The following is a 27111-nucleotide window of genomic DNA, read 5'->3' on the forward strand; positions in this document are numbered from 1 at the left end:
GCAATGCGAGATGGCTAATTAAAACCTTGATGACCTTACTAAACTATTATTTGAACATAAGCATAAGGTATTTTTGTGTCCAGGAGACGCATTTAAACTCTGACCAATCAAGCTTCCTCCGGTGATCGGCCATCTTCTGAATAATCCATGACGACGGCATTGCCGCATTGGGTGGTGTGGCAATACTTGTAAGACAAATCTGTCACTTATGATCTACAACTTAAAAACACCCCTCAAGAAAATGTCTATAATGTAATTCCAACTGATAAATTGGTTAAAATTTCTTCTGTTTACCTTCCATCGAACTTCGTATCAATAAAAACAACATTTCATGGCTGGCGAGTTGAATGCTCAACAATTTGCAGGGAGACTCTAGATATCAAAGGTAAGTACGTGGAACAAGTTCGTGTAACCTCCGGTGAGTGGTTAATAAAGAAGAGGCCATCTATTGTAATGTATCAAAAAATTGATATTGTTCTATTGATTCAGCGCTTGGTTCGTCCGGGCTTCTTCGCTACATAAAAATAAATGTTATAAAAACTTTTTCGCCAATAACCACTTCACAGTAGCGGCTACTTCAATGGAGCAACACGCGTCTCCTAGTCGTGTTCCTATGTTGCAGCTAGCTTAGGCCAATTAGTCATATTTTAAAAAATCAACATGTTTAATTCCTTATTAGATATGCAAACTCAGCATAGACGACGCAGTAGCATACATTAGCACCTTTATTACTGACGCCGTAAAGTACATGCAAGAGTGAGGAAAGCAGGACTGAGAAGAGACGCGAGAAAAACCAATCAAAGCATGAGGCACACTTCATCGATCTCCAAACACATAAAATTTTATCGAATTGAAGAAGGTAAGCCAAAGGGTAGGCCGACGCAAAGGCAAGCTGGAGAATAAGCTGGGGCACATTCTCTCTGTCATAAGGTCCTGCACACAAGAGATGCAAGACTTGTATGGGCTAACAAGCTTACAATGGCAGGAAACTCATCCGTAGACCCTGGTCAATGACGGAGGCAGGAGCCTAAAAGAGCGCGCATGTACTCTTGGTGAACACTTCGAGCATGTGTGAAGCTCTATACCGAAAATTCAACCATCTTCGCCTTTTCCTTAAGATCTACTACAGCTTCTCTACTCTTCGAAGAACACTTCTGTAGCCCCTGGCACGTTCATGTCGCCGCGTTTTCAACTGGCTTACTTGGGCATTATTCCACTGAGGCTTTTAATCAACCGTTCGTGCACCCTGCAATTGAATCATGGTGATAGAGAGAGAGAAAACATTATTCAAAATCCTGGCTTGGGTCAAGAGAGATGGGCGGCCGGGACGTTAGCCCGACCGCAGCCTCCCTTCCTCAGCTGGCGGCCGGACCTTGAGTCTTGGCGGCGTCCACTATAGCCACACTAGCCACGGATAGCCACACTAGCCAAATTTCTTTGTTCGGGCATTCGCCGAGCAGCATGTGATAGCTTGGTTACTTATTCCATCATTTTATGTATCAGCTCACCTCACTGGTGCTGAGTGTGAAACATGTTTTACGACTATGGCGTCATCACTCCCAAGGATAGCAAGCTGCCTTCAGCGTCCGCGGCTTGGCACGTGTTCTTCATTCGTAGCGTAGGACATGGATAAACACAGAAACATGACAAACGCGTCTCACATGTCCAGGAACAGTAGTATTAGTCCAAGCACAGGCCAAGCAGGCATTGATGAAGCCTAAGCCACATCGAAGGGCAATTCTGGGTGAACCCATGCAATTGTGGTATTTTTTGTTTTTAAACTGAAGCTTTTTAAGCGAACCATCCCGGACTTTGTTGTTGATTGTGGCTGCTGCTGTGTTACCGAATCGGTGCGTGCTTCACATCACTTTGCATGCATGCGCAGTGCAGTTTCCATTACGCCACAAGCACAAGGATGAACCGAGAAAAAAAGAAGTCAACCTTACTCCTGTCATTGGACTCTTATACTTCACACTGTACACATCTGTCCTTACACAATGCCGACATGTGCACTGGATGGGCATAATTTTCTTTTTATTTACTTATCCTTAACCGCGAGTAGGCACAACATTGTAGACTGCTTCCGATGAAGATTTGCTACCACCTAAAAAAAACAAATCTTGAGCGAGGATAACTCTTATGGACATCGCCACGTACGCGCGTGCGTGGCGCAAAATCCTTTCAACATTTAAGTTGCAGCTGCGCGGAGGGATTATGCTTAAATTTTTAATATAGTAAATTTAGTGGCAGAACATGAATCTCAATACAGCGCCCCTATTTGAGGCACACAACGTTGGAAAAAAAGAAAACTTAATTTGAGTTCACGTACTTCAGAGAACGCGTGCTTTGTCTGAAAGGTAAGCTCTTCGTGGAAAGACATATCATTCGACAAAGAGGTGTAAGGCGCCATTGAGATAGTAACAACAAAGTTTACTGAAGGACAACGTTATCTAGAGGTGTATTTTGTTATTTTTGCTATCTTGCCATGAATCAACGCGAATATAGAGCACCTTGCTATACGACCCGTGTATGCTCGTCCTCTGAGCGAACTCCAGAAGCTGTCTCACCAAAGAGGGCATTCATTGAGGCAGTCGTATAGTTCTTACCGCAAAACGGCGTCATTGAACAATGCTCCCTAAATATAACTGTAGACTCACTTCTTGAGCGTGACGTACAGAATTCCCGCGTGTAGTCAACTTCGATGCTCTATATGCTCTAGTTGCGGCAAGAAATTCCTTCTAGGCAAATAGGCAAGTACTTATTTTGAATTTTTCCTTCCTACGGCTGCTGCGTCTGTCAAGCATTAAACTTGTACCGCAACATACCGTTGAGAAATGTGGTCCCGTCTGCACGGTTCAGACATCAAAATTTTCCCTTTCCATTCAGGATTGTTCCTCTGATCATATGGAGAGATTATGATTGTCTAGTAGAATAATCTGGGGACGCAAACAGATGAGAAACGACCATTCCTTGCGCAGGACTCTTGCATTTCACGTAGCATTGCCTCGTGGATGAGGATTCAAGTTGACGACAGGGCCTGTCGTACTAGAAGAAGGAAATTCTGGCAGCCATAACCAATATTACTTTCTGGAGCGAAAACGGTGACCACTGTAACGCGGTGCCAGCTGGTCACATGTGCAGCAGGAACTACACGGTGGTTGTTGTATATGAACTATTTTATTAAATTGGAGTAACGTCGCTTGTCAGCTCGGCGCACCTACCGTTTACGTTCGGTAAATATTTTTCATTCCAGGGGCTACAAGTGGGGTCTGTGCTATCTGAGCCGCATGGCTGCAAGTGGCCTCGGCGCGCTGACGCTTATGTTCCTCGAACATGGTTGGGGGGAAAAAGACTTTTGGGATGAGGCATTTTCGCAAGAAACCGTCCTGTAGCATTACGTGAAGGCTGTATGTACAAACCAAAACACACTGAAGCGAGCAGGAGCGATCGTGTGCTAACAGAGAGCACTGAGGTCGCTTATACGTGCCTTAGATGTCTAAAGTAAATCGCCGCTCGAGTAGCTACAAAACCAATGATAAAGCCAACGTTGACTTCCCATATGTTGTCTTCACGTTTACCGGCGTAATTTGGCCTAAAATATAGGGGAAAAGACTTTATAGAAACGTCGTGTTGGCTTTGACTCATTCTATGTATCCATTACTTGCGCCACGACTGCCAATATCTCCCGGGGAAGCCTTAGCACTTCTGAAAGAAAGAAACAGTAATAAGCACACGTTAGCGCCTACAGTTTTTGGCTGGGCGAGGGCTTTAGGGAAATTTGCTTTGATGATTCGCTGTCAATTCAGCACGGGTAACTGGGGCGCCTCTTTTAGTGTTCGAATATTAGCGCTTCATCGTCGACGCTTAGTGGCGCACTCTATCGTCTCTTTTTTCCAGATGGGTTTTACGATTGCATTCGAGTTGCCCAAATGCCCGACGTTTTACTGATTCTTTCATCCTTGGCACAGACTGCGCATGCGTGATCATTCAGCAACGTTCTGTCTCAGAAAGACGCTAGTGCTCCGGAGCGCCGTCACCAGGCATGACTGAACAAAGAAGCGGCGGACACACGCCTCCCGCGTTTGCCTTCATCGAAGAAGCAATCCTGGGTACAAGCTGCGAAGGCGGCGAAGGAGCCTCAGGCACTGGCTACGATTACCCTGCGTGAGTATTCCCGCTTGTGAAAGTTTATTTGGATACTGTCAGCCACAGAAACTACCTCTGATACAGGCTTTAACAGTTATACATTTATTTCCACATTGAAGTAGGCGTTTTCGAGTACGACTTATGTTCAGCGTGGCTGCGGCTGTTTATGACCACGACAAAGTGTGTCGTGTTTTTCGATCACAGTATATATATATATATATATATATATATATATATATATATATATATATATATATATATATATATATATATATAATATGACGCCCACTTGAGGTCCGTTCTGTTTGAGTTACGATAGGGGCACAGACATTTCGAAGTGAATTTACTGTGCTTGCACGTACAATCCGTGACATAATTTTAGGAATTGATTTCTTGCGTGAGGGGCGCGAGACTTTGGATTGTGGAAGTAGCTCGATTTCTCTTCGCCGCGACGTGCGAACTTCAATGACAGATAACACCAGTGATGCCGCCGACGTTCTCTCCGTGTTGCAAGATGCGTTTTTGCCCCCTCAGACGACAATGTTTGTACCTGTCAATACTTCTCAGCCTCGTACAGGTTGTTGTTGTGGTTTAGCCGAGCCCGATTATAACAATACGCCTAAGAAAAATGTGATAGTCCCTCGCGGCCTCGTTGCCACCATTGATGGTTGTGCTCGTTTGTGGACTGTGAACGTTTCAACCGAATCCATAACATTGCCGCTAGGACTTAAAATGGCAAGTTTTGCCAAACAAGCCATTGTCAGCGTCGGACTGGTTGAAATGTAAACTGCCGAAAAGAAATCCCACCCCGATTCCAACCCTGATAATTCTGCTGGCTTTAAGCGCATGACTAACAAGTCGCTGTCTTCTAGTGAGCAGTGTCTGCTTGAAGGAGCGCTCGCTCGCTACGCCACAGTGTTTGATTTTGCTCAAGGCCAACGAGCATCCCATACACCACCGGCGTCTCGTATGCAACACCGCTTGCCTACAGGATAAGCGACGCGAATTCGTGAGAAGCCCTATCGCGTTTCGCCTTCAGAGAGAAAAGTCCACCTTCGGAGAGAAAAGTCATTGCCGAGCAGGTCGAAGAAATGCTACAGAAAGGAATGATCCAGGAATCATGTAGCCCTTGGGCTGCTCCTGTGATCCTAGTCAAGAAAGAAAGACAACTCATGGATATTCTGTGCGGACTATCGCCGCCTAAACACCATCACAAAAAAGACGTGTACCCCCTACCACGAATAGACGACGCCGTCGACTGCCTCCACTCCACGCCGTACTTCTCTTCTGTTGATTTGCGTTCAGGATATTGGCAAATTCCCATGCACCCTTCAGACAAGAAGACAGCCTTCGTGACACCTGAACGTCTCTGAGTTCAACATTATGCCCTTTGGCTTATGCAAAACTCCAGCGACATTCAAGCGATTTATGAATACCGTGCTCCACGGACTCAAAAGAAAAATTTGCATGTGCTATTTAGACGACGTCAGGATCTACGGTCGGACATTTCACGAGAACAATCAGCGCCTGTGGGTCGTTCTTGACTGTAACCCGCAATGTGACCTTATTTTAAATACGAAGAAATGTCATTTCGGTGAGTGTCAAGCCATCGTACTAGGCTTTCTGGTCGACAAAGACGGCATACGACCAGACCCTGAAAAGATAGCAGCGATTCGCGACTTCCAACAGCCATACACGGTGAACGATCTGCGAAAATTTTTGGTCCTTTGCTTATATTTCCGGCGCTTTATCAAGAATTTCGCACAGCTTCCCTCTCCTCTCACGTCACTCCTTCGCAAAGACCCTCCATACTTGTGGAGTGCTAAGTGTGAGTCGGTGTTTCAACAGCTGAAATTTTTGTTGACTTCTGGACCGGTTCTGCGGCATTTTGATGCGGAGGTGTCAACTTAGCTGCATACTGACGCCAGCGGTGTGGGTGTTGGCGCTGTGCTTGTTCAGCTCTGCGGTGGCCGTGAGCATTTGATTGCCTACGCTAGTCGGGCACTAACAAAAGCGGAGACAAACTACACCATTACTGAACTCGAGTGTCTAGCAGTTGTCTTCGCCATTCAGAAGTTCCGTCCGTATCTACATGGCCGCGCATTCACGATAGTGACTCACCATCATTCACTCTGCTGGCTCGTTGGGCTGCGTGACCCGTAAGGCCGGTTGGCCCGCTGGGCTTTGCGCGTTCAAGAGTACAGCTTTACCGTTAACTACAAGAGCGGACGCTGTCCCACGCATGCTGACTGCCTATCCCGTCTCCCTTTGGCGCAAACTAAAGCTGAGGATGATGACTTCGTTGACTACCTAGTTTCCATCTCTTCCGACTTTCCAGACCTGAGTACCTTCGAGAAGGAGCAATGTTGCGACCCTACCTTGAGACCCCTACAGGCTGCTACACATCAGCCAGCAGGAACAACACCGTGTACCTTTCGTAATGGTATGCGAAAATAATTACTTGGCTGATGGTGCTCCATTGCTTTTAGTTGTGCCTGAAAACCTGCGCCCCGCCGTCCTTCCTTCCATGCGTGACGATATCATGTCCAGGGACCTTGGCTTTGCACGCACACTACACCGACTTCGACAGATTTTTCTGGCCCAATCTCTGGAAAACAACGAAACAGTATGTCGCCCGCTGTAACGTTTGCCAGCGCCACAAGCAAACGACGACGGCTCCAATAGGCTATTTGTAACCAGTTAGGTCACCGACGTTACTCTTTATAAAAGTCGGCATCGACTTGCTTGGCCCGCTCTCAAAGACGTCATTTGGCTACCGCTGGATTAGAGTATGCGTAGATTACCTTACTCGCTACACGGAAACGGCGGCACTTCCATCTGCCACTGCAGCAGATGGCTCTTCATTTTTTGTTGCATTACGTCACACTCCGTCACGGCTCTCCGCGGGTTGTCATCAGTGACAGTGGAAGGCAATTCACCACCGACGTCTTTGAAGAACTTTTGCGGCTTTGATGTTCTGCATATCGTCATTCCACTCCTTACCACCCGCAAACAAGTGGCCTCACGGAGCGGTCGAATTGAACCTTTACCAACATGTTATCAATGTATGTCGCTGCAGACCACAAGAACTGGGACGGCGTCTTACCTTTTGTCACGTACGCGTACAATAGTGCCAAGCACGAAGTTACGAGATATGCGTCGTTCTTTTCGCTGTGCGCACGCGCTCCACAGAGCTTTCTGGACACTATTCTACCTTTATCGTGCCAAGGAGATCCTTCCATCGCCGAAACTCAGTGTCGTGCTGAGGAAGCACGTCGGCTGGCGCATCGTAGGACGTTGTCCTCACAAGGCAACATCAAGATTCGCTATGATGCGCGGCATATCCCCGTCAGCTTTACTCCCGGTGATTATGTTTGGTTGTAGACACCCGTTCGCAAAAAGGGATGGTACCGCAAGTTTCTTGCCACTTACACCGGACGATTCGTTTTACTCAGCCGCTTGAGTGATGTGAACTATATCGTCGCCAAAGTCACTGCAAGTAATCGTAAGTTGTTCAGGTGGCCAGACTCAAGCAGTACCATCACAGGTCCCTTTAACTCGCTCATCGAGCTTCGTCCGCCCCCGGGCAAAATGTCACAGCACTGCGCGACTAAAGCAGAAAAAGATGTAGGGTGCACGCACGTGATCTCGGGGTACTCTGGGCTTCGCCTGTGGCTTCCTCCTGGACCTCGTTGCACCCTGTATATAAACATCATTCATAAGAATATATATATATATATATATATATATATATATATATATATATATATATATATATATATATATATATATATAATTTAGCTTGCGTTTTTCGCGGCATCCCACACTTGTAGCAGTAGCCCATTGGCGCGTATGCTGAGCTGCTTAGCTCAACATCGACATCACGGGTAATATTCCAGGCGCAGTGGCATTTCACCCGTCATTGTGAAACGCAAGACGGCTCCGTAACTTGGATTTACGTGCGCATTAGCGAAACCCAGGTAGCGAAATTAAATTCCGTGATCCGTCCAAGTGTTCGTCATAGCGAGATCAGGCTTTTGAAACGTAAAACACAAAGATATAAATAAATAAAACAGTACGTCGAACTTACATTGGTGGTCGAGTGAGCACACTCCACGCAAGAGATGCGTGACCAAGTGAGAACACTACTGAACTTTTTGCTGTTACTTGTCTTTCAGGAAATATAAGTTGTGCTTGAAGAAAAACGCCATATGTCTGTGAAGTGAACGCTGTGTTCATTTTTAGGTCATGTTAGGGTAAATCGGAAAGCACTACCCAGACGCCGTGACGGCCACGCCATTTTGGTGCGACTGCGAACGGCCGCGTTGGCAGAGCGTGCGAACGTAATCCTGAAATGGCGAGAGTAGTTGCCGACTGCAAATCTTAAGATGCGTGGTCGCACGCTGGCACAGCTGTTGCGGACGTGGCTGGGCGAGTGATTCGGCCTACTTGCACGGCCCTTGTACGAGAGTTAATATAACGCAGCCAAACCTAACATAACGTTGCGTTACCCAAAGCATAATTTTAAGCTCTCGTCCACCATGTCCGCACGGTACTCATGGTGCGGCCATCCTGTCACAATGTGTATGACTAGCGCTTTCCAGTTGACTCGCATGGCGTCGTAGAGCTATACGCACGTAGTCTAAAATGGACACCTTGGAGGGGATGGCACTACATAATTATATCGTAATCTTGCAACTTAGCATCTTCCTAACTTGATTCTAACAGCATTCGTTATTTTCTTATATTTGACGCTTGATGTCACGATTTAAGAAATTATGCAATACAAGAGTGCGTCGTTCACCTATGCCAGCTATCAAGTTATACTTTCGATAAAATGATACATTACAGGTTTTAGCTTAATTAATAAAGAAGCACTTCCCTTGTTGTAAATTCTGTTCGGCAAAAACACTCTTCAGGTATATTCTGCCGTAACTAGGAGCACCGAGCCAAAGCCAATATGTATGTCTCATTTCAGGTATATAGACGAGTACATCGATGACGAGTTGAAGGCATTGAACCGCCAGATCGATGCCACTGACGTCAATGGTACGTACGGCATGGCCTTTAACCATCGATACCACTCGCGGACATGCTTAAGAAAGCCCAGAGGAGGCAGCATTTCGATCGATCATGACGGCGGTGCGTTTATTGGTCATACCGACACCATACTAGCGTCACCATGTCGGTTGCTGCTTGTGCAGTCATCGTGATATTCACGCAGATGAATTGAGTGCTAACAGAGACAACACTACGCATATTTCACGTGCCTCAAGTTTCGAAAGAATTCATTTTCAACGCAGTGAATTCATTCGTAAAACGAATGAACACTTCTCGATATGTCTTGGATGTCGTGTTGAAATGGGATCAGAGTAACGAGCTTACCAATGCGTGGCAAGCCAACCGCTTGTTTTATTCTTCACGCTAAATGCTTGCTAGAGGATCTTGTGATTGAAGGGCCTCTTACCGGGCGCCATTTCAAATTTAAATTATACGCTGGAAATTCCCAATGCACCGTCAAGGGAGTGTTTTGGTGATGCAATTATTCAAGTGCATTCGTTATGGGAGAGGGTAGATGGCATCGAGCTGTCGTGCTACTGTGCCGTCAGCAGGCTAGTGTTACTACTTCTAGAGTCTCCCTCTCTGCCTCGAATGGCGTCCTCAAGCAGCGTTGCTTCCCTGCCTTCTCCGCAAAGGGCCTATGTCATGTTAACGTGACGAGCCCCTGCTCTATTATTTATTCCGATAAGTTTTTGTCGTACGGCCCATCTGTTTGTGGGCATTCAGTCATTGGATGATGAACCAAATTCCCGTGCAGTAGATGAAAAAGATGAAAAAAAAATTATGGGGTTTCACGTGCCAAAACCACTTTCTGATTATGAGGCACGCCGTAGTGGAGGACTCCGGAAATTTTGACCAACTGGGGTTCTTTAACGTGAATCTAAATCTAAGTACACGGGTGTTTTCGCATTTCGCCCCCATCGGGATGCGGCCGCCGTGGCCGGGATTTGATCCCGCGACCTCGTGCTCAGCACCTTCCAGATGAAGGGCACATGGCCTACTGTTCAAAATTGCAAATGTTTCCTGCAACGCAGCCACTTCTACGTTTCACACGCGGTAGCCACCGCTAAATTTACGAGCCGTGCTTTTGTATCTACAACAGCGAAACCTGGTGAGAGGACCTTTAAGACAGCTGTCTACCTTACGAAAAACCAGCCACACCTTATTAGTATTCTGGAAAACACACGGTCATTATGTTTACCGGAGTGTGGAGAGATTGCTGCTGTTACTTTATCCAACCATACTGCCCTGTCAACTTGTAATTCTGCAAATCTTTCCCATCTTATCAGATGTCCGCAACACGGCCCTATCATATGCGCATTGGGTGGCCTATTTTAATCAGTGTGAAAGGTCTCGAAGGCGTGCAGTGGATCACAGCCATTTTTGCTTATAATTAGTTGATAAACATGCGCTGCTAACTGTAAATGCATTCTTAGGAACTACAGCTACAGACGTAGGTAAATATATGCATGGGATAGCCAGGCTCTTGAAGAATAATTCACTGTTGGTTTAAGCTTGCATTTATCTCATCATGACTTTATTTTCCTGGCTATTCAAGCTTGAATGGAGTTTTTACGCTGGTTCTGTGTACTTTTACTTCGTCCAGGACCCGATCAGGCTGTCTTCTGCTAACAATGAATTGGTGATATGCAGAACCTGTAGGTTCACTTTTGCACACAACCCGCTGACATATACAAGTTAGTGGATATCGGGGTACAATAGTAATGAAAGTGTCAACACGCGGGTTGGTGACATCATTCGGCAGTCATCCTTTCGCTGCCCCACACAAGCTTTCGAAACAATTTTCTTTTTAATAGAAAGCTCCGGCTCGGGGGACATTTCAGATTTTCATGCTCAACATGTGAAATGCCAAAATGCTTTGAGTAACCGCTCTTAGACTGACATGAACGATGTTCGCTGCATTTGAGAATGTTCTAGTGACTGCAGTCAGGGAATTACACATTTAGGGCCTGGACGGTATGCCAAAATTACCGGAAATTGGCAAGTTCCGCGAATTTTGAAACACAACCTATGCAATTTAGTCACTCTAATTCTAAATCAAGTATGGCAGTCTTGTGAACCGCATGATGTACAATATCTAAAGTGGCCGAGTTTGATTTATGAATTTACAATTTACAGAAATGACAAATGTTTCCGGGCGTTTTTCAGAAATCCTAGCTACAACATTGTAGTAAAGTTCAGACCGCTGCGTATCATTTTCCTCAATTTACTGGTATTAGTCAATGTACATTCCAGAATTATGATATCGTTTTTATTGCTCAATTACACAGTTGCAAGTTTGATATTCCTTTTTTACAAATTTTGGCGCATTCAATACTTTTTATAAAGACACTCACCATCTCAACAATAGGTTAGTTTATGGCAGTTACAAGATTTCATCATTTTTTTTTCACATTCGATAGCCTGCATCAAATCTGGTGCAAGCGTGACCGAGAAAAACAATATCACTGCTCCCACGTACTTACACAGAAGCCTCCGCGCTGAAGTTTCCTTGTGGGCGCTGCTAACTAAGCAGCTTTGCAATAACTAGAACGCGTCCTTCTTGGTAAAAGCAAGTTTAACGTGTGCCAAAGCCTGTTCATTGAATTTAACATGCGTTTTTTTGCGACCTTAATGAAGCATGGAGCACACAGCTTGCTTGAAATTGGAAACATAGGTTTGACCTTTGTAGCGCACTAAAGGAATACGACCTATAGTCTTTCGCTTAGAAAATGGGCGTGTTCTAACCTGTTGTATTGTTTTCAGCGTATTTATTTTTAGAAAAATCCACATTCCATTAATTTCAACGTGATTGTCTCTTACGTCAATGTGAATCTTTTTCGTGCTCTGAGCTCTGAATTCCAGAATTCCGGAAAGAAAAAGCGCACTGCACACGCCAACACAGCAGCCAGCCTTCCCTATCCCTAAAGCCCAACTGAAACATTTTGCATGCCACCATTTATTTTTCATGCTCTTTGAATAACCTCAGCACAGCGACGAGTAAACACCTCTGCTGTTTTTACGGCCGGTGCAGATGCCACTGACAGCGGAAGCACCAACTACGCACCTGTTGTGTCCATCGCTAGTGCCGATCACGCCTGGCTCAGAACGAGCCACGCTGACATCGAGAAACTATCCTCCCCTACGAAAGACACCGCGAGGTGAGCCAACATATCGAAATATTTCTTGACATAAAGCAATCTAGCCATTGGGCAAACTGCGACGGCGACCCGGCCTCTCTCTCCCGATTTTATGCCACATATAAAATAGCAAAATAGATCATTACTGTAAAAGCAAAAGAAAACGTCTTCTTCAAACACGCGTGAAGAGGTTTCAAAGACGCGTGAAGAGGTTTCAAAGAAGCGGGAAGAGGTTTCAAAGACGCATGAATACGCTGCTAGGACGCAAAAGACTCGTCTCATTTCTCCATACAACAGGGTAGGCTGATGCGGTGTAGAAAGGGACAGTGCCGAGGCAACCTTCCCCTCGAAGAATGTGGCAACTGTTGGGCAACAAGCCCCTTCGGCGGGTTCAGCCCAGCGTTGCTCCGCCATCCAAGAAAACCTCATGAACTTCTACGTTTGTTGCATTTAAAGATACTGTCACTCAAGGCGAGGCGTTTCCAAACCAACACTTCCGAGAATGGCGCTGAACACGATTACTAGTCGAACGGCACCACCGTTTCCCTTCGAGCCGTATAATTCATAGTAACCCTGCGTCATATGGAACCAAAAGGACTCTGTAAGCTAAGTTAGCTGTCTTATATTAGACACGCAGCATAAATGTATTCTGCAATATGTGCACACTAATATTTCAGAGGAATGTAAGGAGACTTCTACACAATTTATATGATGTCAAACAGCCTATTTAGAAACTTAGTGCAATATTGCTGCGAACCGCTGTGGTAGTCGCTATGGTGTTCCGCTGCTAAGCACGAGATCGCGGGATAAAATTCCTACCACGACGGCTGCATTTTGATGGGGGCGAAATGTGAAAACACCCATGTGCTCAGATTTAGGTGCGCGTTAAGGAGCCCCTGGTAGACTAAATTATTCCCGAGTTCCCCACTACGGCGTGCCTCATAATCAAATAGTGGCTTTGGCACATAAAACCGCATAATTTATCAATTCTTCAAAGCTCTGTTTTCAGGAAACACGTAATATCGACACATACATTTTTCTAGGGAATGTCATATTTAAGAGAGACCGCGACGATGGTCTCGGTCTCTCGGGTGGTGTCGCTATAATAGTAAATTTCCTGCCACCAATTACAACTCAGAACGACCTTTGAGGCTGTTGCTGCCCGAACACTGCTGCTCTATAGGCTGGTAAAAATCACTTCCATTTGCATACCTCCTTACCACTAAATTCGCGAAGCAGTTTCAGAGCCTTATGGATGAACTTCCGGAAACCCACATAATATTTCGAGATGAAAATGCTCATAGCCCCCTTTGGGGAGATTCTCGCTGTAATTTTTTCTCCTGTGGATGCCTCTTTATTGATAACGAGCCGAAATTCTTCAGCTTGAGATAAAGCATACTCCTCGAAAAACATCAGCATAGCATTCATGCCCTACCTAGAGTGGAACGTCCTAAATAACTCGTGAGGAGTTTGGTCCGGGAACTGATCAGACTATGTACGCGATAATAAAACACATTCACGCTGATACGCAAATTGCTCTATCGCCAGTTTTGAACACCATGTGGGCAACAATGTCGATTTCCATAGCACTGAAAGAGGCTATTTATTTCTCCATCATAAAACAGGGCTAGGATACATCTTCTATGGCAAGTTAGTGGCCTATGGCGTCATGAAGCTGCTCGCTTAATCTATTACAAAAGATGATCAATCGTGGGCTATTACTTTCTTGAACGAGACAAACTACTTGACGTTTATGAACGATGCTTTAAAGACAGCCGATCCACAACTTACCACCCCGTGCGGATTGTGTCTTACATAAGCAAACCTTTTGCTTAAAAACAGTTATTTCTGTCATTGTTTCTTCATATCGAAAACGCTTGACGCCCCACCTTGCCTTAAGGAAGTTTGCGACATCTCTCGGAAATGGGCATTCGAGGCAGCATGCTTAATCTAGTAGAAAGTTATTTATCGAACCTAACGTACCATATTTCTGCCGGCAATATTCCGTCCAGGTTATTCATCGAGAATACTGGGTTACCAGGGTGTGGGCGACTTATTTGTATCATTGTTGTTGTGAAAAATGAATTTAGCACGTTCATTTATTCCGCAACCTATGCTTTAATCCATAGATGTTCATGACTTGCCGATTCTATTTAACTCGTGTGACCTTGCATTCTCCAAAGACAAGTTGAAATCGGCTTGACCAAAGCGTCAACGTCAGCACAGAATTGATTTAAGCCACATTTCTTGAGAAGCGCCTCCTTCCTTTTTTCAAGAAATAGAGGCGTCGTTCCGGTTTCCCATATTGAGGTGCACGAGTAACAGTTACCTGTGAATAGAGAGCACTAAATTTTAAGGCAGCATTTTAGGCACGAAGTTAACCTTTATTCAACGCCTGAGAAAGAGGTATGGTAAATGATATAGGCATTGAGGTTACCCAACAATGAGCCCGGTTGGCTACCCTTCACTTGCGGAAGGGAAAACGGGCGGGGGGGAGGCAAGATTAAGAGAAGAGAAAATCGAAAGTGGATACCGCCGACGCAGCAAGAATTCTCTGCTCTATATGACAGTTAGTCGCTCAGTCCTTAAGCACCTTGAAAATAAATGCCAAAAAAACAATGAACATTCTTAAAATTCTGTCGCAAACAACGTGGGGTATAGTCACAAGAACTTCCTCAAACATATACAAATGCCTAATTGGAACACGCCTAGATTACGGGGCCAAAAAGTATCAATTGGCTACTTATGGTGCCTCGATGATGCGGATCCTGTGCATAACCTAGGCATATGGCTGACCCGTTGTAAGGGCTCTGAGTGAGACCGAAACATTGGAACCAGCTAGATTACCAAACAGAGCTTTGGTTTCTCGGTACTTGCTTGCAATAAAAGATAATTTCAATTTTTTGTCACAGCTGTATGTATCTCATACCAATACTTTTTTTAATTTGCAGCTGTTCTGACGACGCCTGGCGTTGCCAGCGGAACGCGCAGCACAGGCCGATAGCGGACCAGACGTACAGCCTCGACGGTACGTAGGCGATGGCCATTCCCCTTTGCAACAAATATAGGAGGGATGCCCTACGTCCACCTTTGCAGTGGTGCATTTATTGCGCATGAAGGCGCGCTTCACTAAAGCCGCCAAGTTGGTTTCCGCAGGAGTAAGAAATTTGTGCAGATGCGTACAAATTCATACAGAACCTATGTTTGAATGCATTTATTCTCACATCAGTGAAGTGGAAAGGCATGCTCCCAGGTGATCGAGGCAGAGGCCCAGCCTGTATATTTTACGCAGTCATCAATTCAGTAGCAATAAAATCGGCGCTTCACCATTGATCTCAATTTTAGAGCGCAGCTCTTTGGCGTCCGTTCCTGGGTTTCGCGTCGTCGTCGGCGTCGTCGTCGGCGTCGTCGTCGTCGTCGGCCTCGTAACCAGCTCCGCCCCCCTTTCATCCCCCCAGCGCTAGCAGCGACCGACTGATACCGCTGGATGCCGCTGACGCCGCTAGAGAGTCAAGATAACGTGACTGCATAGAACACCGTCGCCGCCATGCAGAAAGAGTATCAGTCAAAGGCATCAGTCAGTCGCTGCTATCTCTTCCCTCCTCCCTTTATCGTGTTGTCCGCTTGCTGCGCGCGCTTCTGCCCCCATCGTTTGCCGCTGGGTGTACACGCCGCCCCCCTCCGCTTCCGCTTACTGCTGGTTGCTCTCGACGGCGGCGATGAGCCTCCGCTTCGGCGGCGCGAACTGCAGGGTCTTCTCGGCGGCGGCGATGAGCTTCTGCTTCAGCCTCGCTTACTGCTGGTTGCTCTCGACGGCGGCGATGAGCCTCCGCTTCGGCGGCGCGAACGGCAGGGTCTTCTCGGCGGCGGCGCTTAGCCTCTGCTTCCCCCACGGCTGTGACAACCTCGCGAGGCACTTGTATAGATCTCGTCTTTGAGAATCAAGCATTGGTGTACCAAGTCGAACATATATCAGTCTATTTCTCCGACCACAAAGCTTCCTTCATGACTGTCAAGAACTGTTAGTGGAGTCTTTGTTAAAGGAATACGTGTGAAAAATAAAAAAAAATTCTGTGATAGCGCATACATGTGTTGCTCGATTTCTTTGCCTCAATCTATCCAAAAGGTGAAACAGCTTATTTGCTGCGCTCAAATTTCGCATTAGGAAGTAACATAATCGTCAGTAATTTTTTTATTTGTCAAGCAGAATCTGTGTTCGTCGTGCTGGCACCATAATTTTTCTCTGAAACCCATTGAACTTTGTGGACAAAGATATTGCTTAGATACCAACCGTGGTTGCTTAGTGGCTTTGCCATTGCGCGACTAAGCACAGCGTCAATGGGTAAAGTGGTGGTTGCGGCGGCTGCATTTCGATCGCGGCCAAATACAAAAAGACCTGTGTACAGTCCATTGGGCGCACGTTGACGAGCCCCAGGTGACCAATTTATTCCTAAGATTTCGGCCAATAATATCGCAGAATTGCAGTTTAATGATGTTTTGACACGAATGCAGAGTAAGGTGTGCACTTAGGGCGGTGTTTCAGATGGCTATACCGGAGGAGCAGAACGGTACTACACGGAAGAATCGCTCAAGTGTAGCATGCTACAAGCAACCGACGTATCCCGCTACGGCTGACTGCGAAAATTACGGCATATGATTTGGGGCTACCCAAGAAAACTTATATTGAAGCTCTGGGTTCTAACAAGCCGAGGAACAATGGCATATACAACTTTGAAATTTTAATGAAAATGTCGCGAAATGGCATTCAAAATTGTGGGCAAGTTCCTTAAGCTCTGAGACCATGAATCTACCCAAACTAACCCCACTATAGGCTTCTGAAACTTTAACAACCTCTAACCTTATGCCCATATTAACAAGAACAGTACTCAGGGGCCTCTTATAAGTTTACTACTACCTAGAAATTGTAGCGCTTTGGTATCAAGAAAGTCTACGGCATGAAGACACCACTGCTTCCCAAAATGAATACGTTCTCTTTTTTCAAGATGATTAGCACTGTTTACTTACTTCAAGCATTTTTCGTTCTCCCAGTACCTGCGTAACCTCCTTCACTGATTTCACTGATCTGACTGATACTAGTTGCGATTTTAACGGTGCTACTCATACAAGTAGAAACGTTCTACAATGAATTTGCCTTAAATATTCCCGTATGCAACAACACTATAGTTCATTAAAATTCAGCGATGCTAAAACTGAAATCTTTAGTACCGGAGGTTGGCAAGCCCCGTTTATTTAAATTTTCATTATGGTTTTCGAAGACGCGATTAGCGTTCTTACTAGACTCTCCCCTCCCTTTCACATTGTAAATGAACGTGTATTCAGTTTCGCCGTCTGTCCCTACATTGGCTTAATGCTCACTGCCCTATCATCGTTGGTCGTCATGAGGAAGCTTCCACCGTAATTATTGCTACTAATCCTCGCGCTTTCCTTTTTTTTAATTTCACGTAATTTCTGGGAAGTTAAGAAAGATGTGTCCCTAGATAGAACGTTTGCTCTCTGTACATTTATGCTCTCTGTTGCACAGTAAGGTGTCGTTGCCTCAAAAATTATCACTTCTTCATTGCTTTCCAAGCTGACATGAGGACTGCAACACAACTCTTACATATGCGCATTGACGAATCTTTTAAATGCAAAGCATCTTTCGGTCAAACTTTGCTACTCTATCTATGTGTGTGCGTGTGCGTGCGCGTGTGCGTGCGCGTGCGCGTGTGCGTGTCCGTGTGCGTGTCCGTGTGCGTGTCCGTGTGCGTGTCCGTGTGCGTGTCCGTGTGCGTGTGCGTGTGCGTGTGCGTGCGCGTGTGCGTGCGCGTGTGCGTGCGCGTGTGCGTGTGTGTGTGCGTGTGTGTGTGCGTGTGCGTGTGCGTGTGCGTGTGCGTGTGCGTGTGTGTGTGTGTGGCTAGCTATCAAACGCCTTGAAGGTCTTACGGTCGTTTCGTTAACTAAAAATACGCATTGTATGAAAGAGTATATGACGAACATAAATAATCGATCGTGACATGAATATCATGGCACGCGTCTAACGTAAGTCATCACACAACCGCCTACGTCTTAGTGCTCTCATGGACGTTTCGTTAACTTGGTAGGCACAAACATTGGCATAATATCACTAGAACGCATGAACAACATCAATGATAGGGCATAATTCGTATATCATGACACGAATGTCATGTAGGTCATGAAACAGCCTCCTACATCTTGGTGCTCTAATGGTAGTTTCGTTCACTTGGTATCTACAACCATTGGCATAGTATGTCAAGACTCTATCACGAACAGAAATGACAGGTCATGACAGGAAATTAATAATTTTCGTGTCATGTACGTCATGAAACAGCCGCCTGCGTCTTGGTATGTACCAAAATTGGCATAGTATAAGAGTGTATGATGAACATAAAAACTCGGTGCTCTTCCAATCTGTGAAGAGGGATGACCAAGGAGGCTGTGTATGTGGGCCCCTTAATGGCGAACTGCGCCGCTGCAGCGGGTTGACCCGGCATTGCGCTATCTTCGGGATCGGCCCACGTATGGAGTCCTTAACGCCTGCTTAACCTCCGCGGCGGGTCTTCGGGATTTTGTGTTTCCATGCGGTTATGATCCTTGGGGAACTAGCGCTTAACAGTTCTCCTGTAATTGATTGGTGATGTCATGAGTGAAACTCATGACATGCGTGTCATGTAGTCATCAAACATCCACCTACATCTTCGTGCTCTCACAGTCGCTTCATCAACTTTGTAGGCTACGCGCACACTGCTTCGCATAACATCGACTCCCACAGGGCGTGGGATCTGCCAGATTTTAATGTTGTCGTATAGTCTATCGATGGCCTACACAGGGATGTAGGGAATGACAGCCGCTTGAAGCATGAAAAACACGTAGCCCCGCAGGGGCGTCTGCGTCACCAGGCGTTTGCTGTGTTGCGACACCGCGTACCCGAGCATCGATGCTTGGCCCCTCGCGTCTTATCCTTTCCTCTCTTCATATTTCTCTACACGCACGCGCACGCACGCACGCGCACCGACACGCGCACGCGCACGGACACGCGAACGGACACGCGCACGCGCACGGACACTCGCACAAACGCTCAAGCGCACGCACACGCACAAAATACATGCAGCTCCCGTTTTTTCGCAACCTTCAGGAGTCGTTGAGCAAAACTCCAGAGCCGTTATCCAGGAAATCAAGACGAGAATGGGAGGTGAATGGGGCGAGAACAAAACTAGAACAAATGGGCATCGTTGGGTGATCAAAACGAGATTATCCGAGGAACCAGTCAAAATTAAGAAAATGCGGTCTCCTGCTTTGAACTCCCTGTACAGGAACGCAATACATAGGCTAGTTACTGCGCGAAGAAGTCAAAAATATATTTCTTCTGATTCCAATGATAGCGAGCAGAAGGAGTCCCAGGTGAAAGGGGTATACATGTCAGTCTCGAACCACTGGGCGCTATGGGAGGTCGCCCATCTCAGCCACGGCCTCGCCGGTCAACTTTGGGGCGTTCGGCATGCCGAGGATACCACCCGTGTCAAACGCCCCGGGCCGTCACCTAGCTCGGGGTGGTTATAGCTCCACTCCGAAAAATTCGCCAACATTTTGAATAAAGTTTTCACTCACTCCAATTTCTTACTCTTGCCTGCTTACAACATCACTCAAGCTGCAATTTCTTGTACGCTGAAGTTTATTTGGTCAGTTCGAATAGCGAAGTTGAAAACAGAAATACAGCACCCCATGCAATTCACTCATTTTTGGCGTTGAGATATGGTTACCTGTGTTTTCAACGGCAGAGGCCCGTGGGTTACGCGGCGCGGATATTGCGCCGCCTGCAAAAGATGGCGCGACGCTGCGTGGCCAAGCCGGCAGCGTCGGGCGAGCCGCGCATTGTTGTGAGGGTTAAAATGGTTGTGAGTACACGTCGTAATTACTTCAACCAGTCTTCCTTTCTGTAAGGCATTTCATACTTGCATATACGCGAGGTTCCAGAAGCATGGGCAATTTTTTTTCTTAATGAGCTCATAAAAATACATCGCTTGTAGCCAGTATTTTCTTACGAACTTTATCTAGAAGAGTCCTCAAATGTGATTCGGATACCTACTTCTGATATGCGAGTACGTCGTTGCCAGACGCATGTATGAATCATAGCAGGTCAACAAATTCTGCACAGGTTGCACAGGTTTCGAAGAAAAATTTGTAGTACATCGTCTGAAATACAGCCTCTCATTTTTTTCTTTGTCTTCGTCTACAACGGGCTATGTCTGCTGCCGGTAATAGATGAAAAAGAGCAAGAACATTGTGAAGCATCTGATGCGCATAATATTTGATGATGCAGCAAATATATTGGGTCAAGGTTTGCGCGCTGAAGAAACGGACATGTTCATTTTCGCTTCGAACAATATCTTGTTCTGCCCGAGGTATCTAATGGAGCGTAATAATCTTCCGAAGAGGCCAACATTGCAGAATCTTGCGTGGTCAGCTCCCTTATGGCCACGAAGTCTTGCATGCATTCAATACCGAGTTTCATAAAGAAAATTGCACCGCATATCCAAGCACTGCAATAGGATTCTTCTACCACTGAATGCTTTTGGCTCGACGACAAAAAAAGACCTTTCTTATGAATTGGCCTTGCAAAGCTGGGAATTAACACTTTTTATGTACTTTGATAACATACAGGTGTCTATTCCAGTGGTAGCCCTAGTCACCTGCACCTGGGGCCCACAAGCAGCATCGATCACAAAAAGCCCAGCACAAGCCGCGCTGGAATGGTGGAGGCATCAGCAACTTTACAATACGGAGCCAGGTAAGGCGACATTAAGAAAAGTTTCATTGCTAAAGAACTCGGAGACTACAGGGAATGCTTACCGGAGTTCAACAGTGCCTGCCCTCTCTATATGTTCAAGGGGAGCGCTAGCTCTGATGTCTGAAACAGAAACTGCATCAGATGTTTTGAGCATTCGGCAGGCGGAGTTGGCGTTAACATATTCCTTGTTGCAAGAGAACGACTCGAGAGGAAAAGAGCAGAAAGCATAGGGTTTCCAACAGTATACTTCAGAGTACTCGGACACATCAATCGTTGAGCCGTCATCGGAATGATGGGAAGTACATAGATTTCTCTGATTATCCACATGTTGTTGTGGAGCCGTTCATTAACCTTTGTCTGCCTTCATTATCGTAAATATCAGAGCAATCTATGCACTTCGAAGTGAGGAAGACGGTGCAAATACGTACAATCGGTACTAATGGAAACGACTGAGCTTGTCGAGGTGGTCAAATCGAAATGCGCCAAGTGTCTCAAGGCACTGGCTTGGCCGCAATAATTATATAAAGGCGTTTCACATTGCTTGTCGATACATGCGTCCGTGGCGTAATATATTCAATATTGGACCCATGTGCTTGGAGGTCCTGTGTTCGAATCCTGCTGTCGGACAATTTTAATATTATTTATTCAATTATTCCTTATGCAGGAAAATCTTGAAAATAACGAGTTTACAAAGTCACTATGCCGTTTCAAGCCAGAAGGGGGAAGTTAAGGCAAATCCATGTACCTCCCATAATTCCCATGCTCCCGTCATAAAGGAGGAGAATAGCAAAGGGCGCAATCATGAAGCCATAACAACTCGGCCGATGTTCCATGCTGTTAACACGCTGCAATATGCGGCACAGTTGAAGGCTCGTTCCCTGTTAGCTTACTCCGGCTTATGGAATTCATATGGATAATGAGGAGCAAGATGTTAATTCAAATCAAGGCTCATAAGATGAAACAGTGTATCAAAGTTTACCGAGGGAATGTAGCGTGTGCTCAAAAAAAGAAACGTGCGCTAGAGCGACAAAACCGGCGGTGGCAGGTTGGCCTGGACGCTTGAGAAATGGCTCTTCTTCGTTTCCCTGATAGTTAGATTTGTGTGCGCGTGTCCGCCATGAACAATCGCTAAATGACAGGCGGCACTGTTTTGTTGGGCGAGCTTTGAGTTCATAGGCCGAACATATTCCACAATGTCTCGACAGTTTCAGGGGACCAATCAATGGTTTATGTTAGGTTCTGGGCTACTTCCTGCTTGCGTGGAGTATTAGCTGGCTTCCCTTTTTTTAACATCATTGTGTGCACATTGCGTCCGTTCTCTTACCCTATTCAAAGGGTGTTGTGAACTCGCAGAAAAGGCACTTGAATTAAGACGACTCTTGGATATACATAACTCAGTGTATACCCACGGGCCCGCACCCAAGTGTATTCAGTGTGTTCATAAGAGCGCCTGCTTAGGCGACCCTTGGCACAACCACAAGTTCTGTATATTGACTTTTTTACCCGAAGACAAATCAAAGTATGCGCTTAAGAAAGAGCTAGATCTTGCAAAACACAAGCTTTGCAGGTTCCGACTATATTACGTAGAAGAGACACTGGCACTGCACTGTTTTGTTGAATGCATTGTAATGCGCGTTAGGGTCACTTTGCATCGGCATCGTTCTCGCAGAGCCAGGACAGTTTCAATGCGCGCCTGGCAAGCGAAGCAAAATAAAGGTTAAAATCTTTTCCTAAATCAGTACGTGACGAGCTGCTTTTTCTTATTGCTACATACGCAAAAATATTACTCAATCAGGAGGACATGGGCTGTTATGTCCAAATATGCGAAACCACAGAGTATCAACTGGGCGCTCAAGTTGGAGAACACAGATCTCCGTAAGCATTGCAACAGTTTGTCAGCGTATGCTATGTGCTGTAGGTGAGAAAAGTTTATTGAAAGATATACTGCCGGTGAATAAAAACATTTTAGGAATGTTTCGTTTGAAGAAATCTATATCAAGGCAGCCATAAATATGTTTCAGGTTATGCAACGTTCTAGATAACGCCGTGGACCTCTATAATATCCCGACATCCCATAGGCATCACGATGTCCGACAGAAAACTCGCATACATGGTGTCGCCAGATGTCCTTCTAGGTAATAATGCGAGAAAATTTGATAGGGACTATCGAGGCCTGCTCGTAATCATCACCCTTATGTCCTAAGTATGACGACACATGTGTAGCCCAGGCAGACTTCTGGAAGTCCCGTGAACATCTGCAAGTAGGAGGCGGCGAACAGAGAAATCATTGTTACACACTGCCTTCCCGCTCATGTATTGTTGTAGGTGGCCTGATCAGTGCTTCGGAAATCACGTGTAATAAGGAGTGGCGTCAAGGGACGTTCAATTTGGGACAAGCACCTGTAGCCTTGTTCGCAAGTTCTTCTCATAAAGGCATCGATGTGACCAGCCAGTATTTGTGGTCATTTAGTTAGTTATTAGGCGCGTTTTCGCACAAATGTAACATTAAGTGTTCCATTAATGACCAAGTCGTTATTCAAATATGCAGTGTCTGTAATAGCATGATACTGACTTTGCTTATTGAACCTATACCTTGGTATAGATGGCCCTTTGTCTTGCCAAATAACTTTTTTGTTCAAATTGATCTCGTAGCTGGCAGTATATTGCATCGGATCAATGTATCTGTGTAGCTTATGGTTGCAGGGCGCGAACGTTTCAAGAAGGGGACTTGTCCTCATGAGTTGCTTCAACTTGCCAAAATGTTGGCCTCGGAAACAACCTTCGTTACGCCACTGTTAATCACCTCAGGCCTTACTTTTCGTTTGTTTTCTGTTCTAGAAATCCTCAGACCACGCGTGTTCACCAAAGCAACATGCAGTACTACCCGACTGCAGGCACATCCACCATACAGGGTACGTGTGAGAAGGTTTTTAGACGTTGGTCTACCATGCCTCGTCTTGCTGGTGATTCAGGAAGATGATGTCTGGTATCGCACACGATACATTTAAACAGCATCCCTGCTTGCTCTCAGATGCACGGTTCTGCGCATGTAAATCTGAGCAGAATATTCTAAATTGAACTGTCGTTCCACGAAATTAGGCTCCCCTGTGACAAGATCAGACTATTCGCTGCGTTGATCAAGCTGCACGCACGTGTGCGATTCTGCTCTAATCGCTAGGATAGTTTGTAGATTATACTTGAGCAATTCCTTATGCCCATGTACCAGACTTATGGTAGCTATATGGGCATTTATAATGTTTACCGTTCCCAATTAAAGAGGCGGAATGCTACATGCGCTATGAGGCGCTACCTGGCCATGTCAGATAGATTTGTCGCAACTAGGAGACAGGTTGTCCCGGTTTGCTGTTCAACATATCATGTTCACGTCGCGACGAATGAAATCAGTGGTAACGCTCCTCAAGCCTTGCATTAGTAGCAATGCTTGTTTTTGGAGCTCCCTATTAAAGTGCATAATCGCTTGATGAATTCAACTCGGCTGCGCATCTAGTTGTTACCTTAGATTTGTCGAAAAAAAAAATCCTACAATATAGTCGTAATAATTGAACGGAATGTAGAAATGCCAAACGCAGACGAAGACAACTGTGCGTTATTGGAAAACAACTTCGACAATTTCTTCTACAGTTAAAAAAAGGCATTAAAAACCTGAGGCTACGCAGGATCCGTCCTCGATATGACCACGTGCCCGAAGCTAAGCTCAATTTCTTGAAGGAATGAATTGTTGCGCACACGCGTACACCATAGATTTACGGGAAAACTGTGTGGGTTTCCGAGAATGAAAGCTTTGCAGTTTACAAAAAAAATTTGTCTATTTAACAGCATGTCGGATGATGACAAATCTTTCTTGGCCTGGCGGATGACAATTTTCTCTTCCATGAACCTTTCCTTGCTTTTCGAGATAAACACAAAGGCAAAAGGAGAGCTTATGTTCGGGTTCGCCAAAGCCAAAACCGTTGATCTTACAAAAAAAAAGCTTTCCCATTTCGTGAGATAAACTAAATATAAGCAGCCAATACGAGTGCAATAAATTACTATAGAACTATGTGGTTTTCTTGTGGTTAAATTTTTCAATAACAGCAGAGCACTAGTATGTAGCCATTGGTCTATACATGCACGTTCAATCTTATCGTGTGATAAGCCAAAGCGATGGCTAACGCCTCGTAGCCAATCGCAGAGATAATGCATTATCCAAACACCAGAAGCAAGCAAACCAAAATCAGGCTTTGTAAGATCAACCATGCTCTTTTCTAGGCATCAAAGGCCAAGGAATAGAACAATGAATAACTCCCAATGCGTATACTTGTCTTTTTTGTAGCACCACGTTGGGCCTTCCAGCTTTTCTTGCTTGCATTTAGAGAAGCATTCCAGAGGGAAGCACTGCTGTTAGGATTTATTAGCATCAAGACACTTAGGAAAACTTATTGGTCCCCTCGCGTTCCTAGCAGGGAATGTGACACAGTGTGGACCCAACACCTCTGATTTCAGGGTATACACACAACAAAGAAACCGGAAGCAGCAGTTTCACACTTCCAGTCTACAGCAGCAGCGGCGGCGGCAAATACGCAGTGACCAGTACAAGTCATGCGGGCACGGAGGAAGCATCGGGCATTCTGGGAAATGATGCTGGGTGAGCCAAACTTCTGCAGGAATTCCTTTCAATAGAGCAACTAATTTAGACGTCATGTAACGCCGTATATGGCGCAGTTATGCTTGAATTGACAAACTTGTTCGATGTATTGAAGTTCTGATGCCTGAAGCTCCAAGTATCAGCTCTTCTTTTCACAATATGGCAGTGGCTTTAACAGCAAGCTTTATCTGGGGATCTGCTACCTAGGGCGTAAATGTGAGAGAATGAATCGTCTTGCTCCGCAACCACCGCAACAACATTGGTAAACCTTGTGTCGTATTAAAAAAATATAATAATACTGAAATTAAAGGAATTTAATTTTCGATTTGTTAAGAAAATTGTAACTCAAGTATGGAAATTACAACATAATTCAGATTTAAAACAGGTAATGATGATTTAAGCTGCCCTAATATCACATCTAAAGTGCCCAAAATTGATGCATTACACAGCACTCAGAAATAAACTATTTTATGAGTAGATACTTTGGAAATGCTCGAATAAATGCCAACTATTTTACGCGTCTATTTTAGGATTGGTGATTTCAGAATTTTTTCAAGTTGGAAATCAAAACCAAAATTTTCATTCAGGCAATTCTTGGAATTTAACTGCGTCAATCAAATGCAATATATTTCAACGGAATTCACACGGAAGATAATAAAGACCATTGTTCCTTTGCCTTGATGGGTTCTCATTATTCATTCGCCGACGAAGTTCTAATCTCATAACGACATAAGCCAGTCTAGAGGCCGGCAAAGCTGACATGATTTACAATATAAACCAGAAGAGTTGAGCAGGACCACAAAATTCCATTAGCCATGTGAACAACAATAGCAATAAATATAGGTATACAAATAGCCCATAACCCACACAATAGCAAACAATGTTCACCTAAAGCTTAGCACAGATATTTCAAAAGAGCAACAGACGGTAAAGCATACATACACCGGGCGCGCGTGTATCTGCTCCGAGCAACACGTATGTGCGCCTTAAGCGTTGTGCAAGCAAACGTCTCCCTCTGAAAGGGCACTTATCCTCATGAATTCCGTCCCCTTGTCGAAACGTTGGCTTCCGCTAAAATCTTCAGCTACCTTTCTTTACCATCGCAGGCCGCACTGTTCATGTGCGTATCTTTCTTGCATTTTAGAATTCCTGAGGCCACCGGCGCTGAGCCATGGAGTACGCAATACTACCAGGATAGTGGAACAGCTACAGTCTACGGTAGGTGTGGGAAGACTTTCAGCCGCTGGTATACAACGCCTCGCCTTGCACTTCACTCAGCAATCTGTCTGCAGTCGTATACGACACATTTCTAG

General features: G+C 45.4%; 1 protein-coding gene across 1 annotated transcript; it reads left to right on the plus strand.

Moving 5' to 3' along the window:
* Nucleotides 1–4033: 4033 nt before the first annotated feature.
* LOC142559262 (uncharacterized) lies at nt 4034–27111 on the plus strand. The gene is made up of 8 exons (XM_075670887.1): nt 4034–4164; nt 9125–9195; nt 12242–12368; nt 15299–15375; nt 21027–21153; nt 23992–24065; nt 25657–25798; nt 26943–27111. Exons 1-8 carry the CDS (start codon nt 4043–4045, stop codon nt 27109–27111), a joined length of 909 nt encoding a protein of 302 aa, XP_075527002.1. The 5' UTR covers nt 4034–4042.

The sequence above is a fragment of the Dermacentor variabilis genome, chromosome 10, assembly GCF_050947875.1.
Source record: "Dermacentor variabilis isolate Ectoservices chromosome 10, ASM5094787v1, whole genome shotgun sequence".
Lineage (NCBI taxonomy): Eukaryota > Metazoa > Arthropoda > Arachnida > Ixodida > Ixodidae > Dermacentor > Dermacentor variabilis.

Coding starts and splice junctions, on each gene's coding strand:
- LOC142559262 (XM_075670887.1), top strand. CDS start 4,043: ATGACTGAACAAAGAAGCGGCGGACACACGCCTCCCGCGTTTGCCTTC. Junction 15,376..21,026: donor CCAGACGTACAGCCTCGACG/GTACGTAGGCGA, acceptor GATAACATACAG/GTGTCTATTCCAGTGGTAGC. Junction 21,154..23,991: donor ACTTTACAATACGGAGCCAG/GTAAGGCGACAT, acceptor TTTCTGTTCTAG/AAATCCTCAGACCACGCGTG.